Below are 6,142 nucleotides of genomic sequence, written 5' to 3' on the forward strand. Positions count from 1 at the left end.
CGACTACTTCGTAAATCTGATAAAAGAATGCCATGAGTGTTCTATGCTGTCATCAAAGCTAAATGTAGCTATTGGGGTTGACTGTGTGGGAGGCAGGGGCTCTAGCAGTCTACCACAGGGAGGTGTGTAACCCCAAGGGCAAAGACAGACTCAGAAATGATTTAAAAATATATATATATTTATTTTAGTTGTCTACCGCTGATTTGTCTACCTCAATTTGGACTTTGAGAAATCTCTACAAGATAACTGATTTCCTTAGTTTTATTGATTAAGAGGTTGTTTATCCTTAAAGTCCACTGTCCGAACTCTAACATGAAGTGGGATCCCAATGTTGCTGGTACATCTCTAGATGGTTCGGGATGTTTGCGGGGTCGGCATCTTTTCTTTACATTCCATAATCTTCATGAGGTGGGAAATAACTGGAGCTGGTGCAACCTCTTGATGGGTAGAGAAAGAAAAGCAGTGAAGAGGAATTAGTATAGCTGCTGTTTATGATATTAACAAGCACAAGTTGATAATGTGTATTTGTTCAGATGTACTGGAGCACAAGGTTATGATGTGTGATATGTGTTAAGTGTAGGACTCGCTAAATAGATATGTCTTTAATCTGCACTTAAACTGGGAGAGTGTGTCTGAGCCCCGAACACTGTCAGGAAGACTATTCCAAAGTTAAGGAGCTAAATGTGAAAATGCTCTACTGCCTTTGGTGGACTTTGCTATTCTAGGAACTACTAGAAGTCCCGAGTTTTGAGATCTCAAAGAGCATGATGGATTGTAGCCTGTTAGAAGGCTGGTTGATATATGAGAGCTGAACCATTTATGGCTTTGTAAGTAAGTAGCAATAGTATGAAGTTGATTAAAAACTTCTCAACCTTGTGAGAACTCTGGCTGCTGAAATACAGAGATATCATCAATAAAAACCTGTTCCACAGTGCTCAGGACATCAGCCTGGGCTAAGATTCACCTTCCTACATGACAACAACCCTAAGCACACAGCCAAGACAACACAGGAGTGACTTATTGACCACTTTGTGAATATCCTAGAGTGGCCCAGCGAGAGATATGACATGAACGTCTTTGAACATCTCTGAAGAGATCTAAAATTGGCTGTCCACTGATGGTCCCCATCCAACCTGATCCAGCTTTAGAGCATTTGCCATGAAGAATGTCAAAGCTTGATGCATCATACCCAAATTGGTCTTGAGGCTGTAATTGTTGCCAAAGATGTTTCAATTAAGTACTGAAAAAAGGGTCTGATTACTTATGTACATGTGATATCAGCTCAGATATCAGCTCACCAGGTTCTTCATCACCTCTTTTAGTTGTGCTTTTGGGAATCTTCGGTGCAGCAAAAAGTTTTTGTAGCCTTCCCCAGATCTGTGACTTTCAACAACCCGGTCTCTGAGCTCTGCAGGCAGTTTCTTTGACCTCCTGGCTTGGTTTTTGCTCAGATATGCATTGTTAGATGTGAGCCCTTCTATAGAGAAGTGTGTGCCTTTCCAAATCATGTCTAATCAATAAACCTTTTCACAGGTAGACTCCAGTCAAGGTGCAGAAACATCCCATTTCTCGGACCATCCATCTCCATACTACTCTGTCCTCTTCATCTGCCTCTTTCAAACCAACCTGCATGTGTTCCTTCACCATATCCATAAACAATGTACTGTATATACATAATAATAAAATAATAAAACACTAAATAATTAACATGGAAATGGAGCCACCTTTTGAACTAATGGCACTTGATTACAAAAAAACAATGATAGGATGGAGTGGAGAAAATCAAGAAAGTATCAAACATATACAAATGAGACTCATAACCAAAACAAAAGCACATGGAACACATTAACAAAAACAAAGCGTGCATATGGCATGCGCTTCGATGTGGCTAGCATGCTAGAAGTTTCCAAAAACAAAGTTAAGGTGGGACAGTCCTGCATTTAATTTTTTTTTTATTAAACTTCTACCTTTAAATACATTTCAATAATGTAAAGGTGGAGTTTTTTATATTGTTATTGTTATTATTGTTGTTTAATGTACAATGCAGGTCATTGTAGTTGTAAATTTTTAGGGTGAAGTCAACCAGCTGTAGTTGGAGAAGACTGTAGGCAGTAGATATTTCAGATGATTAGAATATGGTACATATATTCTATTCTTCAGCAATGTTCAAATAAAATATACAAGAGAATGGGAGGATGTCTCAACATCGCCCCCTGGCGTAGTCAGCTCTTGAGAGGAGGCATCGATGTCGCCCCCTGGTGTGGTGTGGGAGAGGTGGTAGCTCAGTGGTTAAGGCATTGGGCTCTGCATCAGAAGGTCACGAGAACTGCGGAAAACATTTTGGATGTCCTGTACCCAAGAATACAACTTCATCATTCCTGATTGATTACAGACCAATATTACTTCTATCACATGTCACAAAGAACCAACTGCTCCATCTCAAAAGACCTACTTCAATCTAGACTACAACAACACCACAATAAGAATAACATTCTTTAATTTATAAAGTGCATTCATCACCATTCAATCTCCTGCTGATATGAGATGTGAAGCATCCAGCTTGATACATCCATGATAACACTTATTGCACTGTACAGATGTGAGGTCTGGGGTCCACTCGGTACATTAGACTACTCTGGCACAAATATTAAGCAGAATTTTTGCATGCAGAATTCTGTAGAAAAATCTTGAAGGTTAAAAAAAAACACCAAACAATGCATGGCAGATTCCCAGCCTTAATATGAATTGATGACAATACACTGAATTACTTTTTCACCAAGTAATTGCTGCTGTCCTGCTGTGTTTTCAGACATTTTATTGGTTTAAATGAAATGAGGGGTTTCTCCAGAACCTTGATAGGGGGTTCAGAAATTAACCGGTGCAGCGAGGTCTCAAAGATGACAGGTATCTCTCGCTCAGGAGGTTTATTTCTTGCAGTATACACCTTCACATGTTCACATGTATTCACCTTCCTGCATTAGTTCACTTTGGCCAGATTAAGTAGATTTTTCTGTACTTCTTTACTTTGGGGGTGACGCTGCCCTGGTTGATGGGTCTTGAAGTTGACTAACTGCTGCTTTTAATTAAAACGGTGGACTGAAAAAAAAAACACGACTAAAGTCCTATATGTCTCTAACTGTCCCAACAGTGAACATTGATGGTGTGTTATACACTGGATGGTTCGGCTCAGGTAACAAGCCCTAAGTGATGGTTTTTGAGAGCCGTACTATGCCACCCTTCTTGGGTTTTTTTTTTATTATTATTCCAGCCAATTTGTCTTTATTTGTGAAAAAACAAGTTACCTTATTCTTCTAAGGTCTGGTCAAACCCTTCCTCCAAATCTACCATGTTTTCAAGTATTGTTGAAAAATCATCTGTCAATTGGCTGACATTTGAATTTTTTCTCTCTGTGTCAGATTCACTTTGGTAGTCTACAATTTGAATACGAGGAAAAAAACAGGTAAAAATGTATTATAAATGTGTGATTAAAAAATTATTTTGCTTTAAAATTCAAAATAATTTCATAATCTAAAGAAGAGGTATAAAGGTAAATTACAAAATATTTGAACATGGTTCAATTGTGAGAAAAATGTAAATGCTTAGATATGAAACATTAGAAGCTTCCTTTTACCTGGCTCATTGCAAGAAGGTGGTGAGGGGAGCTCGAAAGTGTCGTCACCCATAGGCATTAAGGAATTAAATATATCTTTAAAGACACTGTCCACGATGTCTGATGTGGCGTCGAATACTGCAGGTGAGGCTGCTTCACTGTTCGACTGGCTTCTAAATTTGTTCTTCAACTCTTCTCTAACTTCTATCAGTGAAAAACGTATCATAGATGCCACACCATCACTGAACCCAGGCATAAAACCATCATCACTCAATGGTTGTTCCTGAGAGATGTTTTGAAACTGATCTCTTGCTGAGTCGAATCTCAAGGCAAGCTGTTGCTCTCGAACCTGGGATATGACTTTTGCGAGTCCAACATCAATCTCCCTGATGATTCGCTGAGTGAGCTGATCCTTGAATGAGGTTGAGGTTATGCTCTCCAGGACAGCATCGATTATATTCACTTTTAGCTGAGCTTCGTTGTCAATTGTTGCTTCAGGAGACTCGCTCGTCACCTCTGTACTGCTTGTGTCTTTCTCAGCGCTCTTAAACATTCGGGTCTCGTCATCCACCTTAGAAGGTGACATGCGCTCCAGTATATCTGAGCAGTTCACCTGATAGATTATTCTCACAGCTTCCACAATGTGAGGCAATGTTTCCTAAAATCAAAGAAAATGAAAGAAATAGCTTATATCCATTATAAATTCATTACAAATATATTATAAATACATTAAATTATACAAATCATTTCTGCACATTTTTACTGCTTCTCTTTTAAACTATTGAGTATAAAATTAAACTATGGTTCACACAGTGGATAAGATCTTAAGTGCTGGTATTACCAAGATACGTGTATTGTGTTGTGATGGTATATTTTTCTTACTTCAATATCCTTCATCGTTGTCATGGTTTCACCCGGGCAAAAAAACTTTGGATACATCTTATGTAATCTAGCAATCTGTCTTGATTTTCCAGGGCTCTTTGCTTCAGGTCCTTTTACACACAACACATGCAGTTCGCTTCATGTGCACCATTTGAACATTAACAATGGTTGGGTCGTAAGTCATTTTGTTCTGTTTAAAGGTAATATTGAATTTCTTACCAGGCCTTAGTGGCTCAAGCTCCCTTATTAGGTTGAAGGTTGGCATGCGGATGTTTTCTTTCGCCCTGGTGGCCACTATGTTCTTCCCATGTGCCTAAAATTACACAAAGATATTACCATTGTTTTGTTACTTTGACTTTTTTTAGCGATTAGACACAAACACTTCAAAATGATTACCCTACCTATAGCAGACTTAAAATTATAATATAAACAAATGTATAATATACACTATATTTCCAAAAGTATTAGGTCACCTAGTCATAATTATGATGTGTGCTTTTTGAGCATTTCATTCCACATTTAGTCCCCTTTTATAATTCCCTCCACTCTTCTGGGAAGATGTTCCACTAGATTTTGGAGTGTGCTTATAGATATTTGTGTTCATCATCCACAAGGGTGTTACTAAAGGGAAGTACTGATATAGGTGAGGAGATCTGGGGTGCAGTCAGAGTTCCAATTCATTCCAAAAGGTGTTCAGTAGGGATGAGATCAGAGCTCTATAGCAGGCCACTCAAGATCTTCCTCTCCAAACCATGTAAACCAGATCTCACTTTGTGCACGGGGGCATTGCCATGCTGGAACAGGTTCGGGCTTCCAAGATGAATTGAATGCACAATGTTATTAGAGCGCATCTTAACTCGTCCTGTACAATTGAGAGCCTCCAGATTTGTGGTAACAGTTTGGATAAGAACCACATACAGCAGGAAAGGTCATGTGACCCAATACTTTTGGAAATATAGTGTGCATCTCATTCATATAAAATAAGAAACAATATATACGTATTTTCTAAGATATTAAAGGTGTCAACTGATAACATGGAATAATGATCAGCGTACCAAATCTTCCTCTGGTGCTTCAGTGTGCTTCATAAAACTGCTACTCGATTCTGCAGCATCCGTCTGTTGTTTTTTTCTTCTATATAAATCAGACGCATTCTTTCAAATCAAAACATATCTTATGCATTGAGGCTCAGACATTTTGGGTAAAAAAATGAACTGTGCGATGTCTTTATTTACCTAAGCAGCGTGTCCATTGTGCTCCCCAGTACCCCCAACCTGCTGGATCTTATCTCAGACATTTGTCGCCGAGGCGTCGATCTGCGATAAATGTTCATTTCATAAAAACGTTCCATCGCACCGAAAGAAGCTGTGAAAACAAATCACATCGCATTAACACTGCAACTATATAAAACCTTCCATGTAATAATAAAGCCAGTTTCTTTTTGTAAAGGCGTGTAAAAACCTGTTACTTATACAAGTAAAATGAATAAACTGTACGCTGCACATTTCCTCGTATAAGTAACTCGAGTTTGGGGTTACATATCTTTAGAAAAACTGTTTCTACCTGGTCAGTGTTAGAGAAACATGTAGGTATGCTGAAAAACACTTGTTTCCTGGTCGGTTTCAGACTCAGAAATGAGGCGCGCGTCCG

General features: G+C 38.7%; 1 protein-coding gene across 4 annotated transcripts; it reads right to left on the reverse strand.

Moving 5' to 3' along the window:
- Positions 1-247: 247 nt before the first annotated feature.
- On the reverse strand, positions 248-6,142 carry LOC124384855. 4 transcript variants are annotated; one of them, XM_046847823.1, is made up of 8 exons: positions 6,056-6,142; positions 5,728-5,857; positions 5,548-5,626; positions 4,712-4,805; positions 4,493-4,602; positions 3,632-4,268; positions 3,303-3,431; positions 379-437 (listed from the first exon to the last, which is right to left on the reverse strand). In XM_046847823.1, exons 2-7 carry the CDS (start codon positions 5,841-5,843, stop codon positions 3,304-3,306), a joined length of 1,164 nt encoding a protein of 387 aa, XP_046703779.1. In that variant the 5' UTR covers positions 5,844-5,857; positions 6,056-6,142; the 3' UTR covers positions 379-437; position 3,303. The 4 variants fall into 4 exon arrangements, with proteins under 4 accessions (XP_046703780.1, XP_046703779.1, XP_046703781.1 ...); XM_046847825.1 differs by lacking the exon at positions 379-437 and adding an exon at positions 2,690-3,096 and having other exon boundaries at positions 4,493-4,524; XM_046847822.1 differs by lacking the exon at positions 379-437 and adding an exon at positions 2,722-3,096.

This window comes from Silurus meridionalis, chromosome 4, assembly GCF_014805685.1.
Source record: "Silurus meridionalis isolate SWU-2019-XX chromosome 4, ASM1480568v1, whole genome shotgun sequence".
In the NCBI taxonomy this organism is placed as follows: domain Eukaryota; kingdom Metazoa; phylum Chordata; class Actinopteri; order Siluriformes; family Siluridae; genus Silurus; species Silurus meridionalis.

Excerpts from the sequence above, each read along its gene's own strand:
- LOC124384855 (XM_046847823.1), bottom strand. The coding sequence starts at position 5,843 with ATGGAACGTTTTTATGAAATGAACATTTATCGCAGATCGACGCCTCGG. Across the intron at positions 4,269-4,492 it reads CAACGATGAAGGATATTGAA|GAAACATTGCCTCACATTGT; the intron begins GTAAGAAAAATA and ends CTTTGATTTTAG. Across the intron at positions 3,432-3,631 it reads ACCTTCTTGCAATGAGCCAG|ACTACCAAAGTGAATCTGAC; the intron begins GTAAAAGGAAGC and ends TTCAAATTGTAG.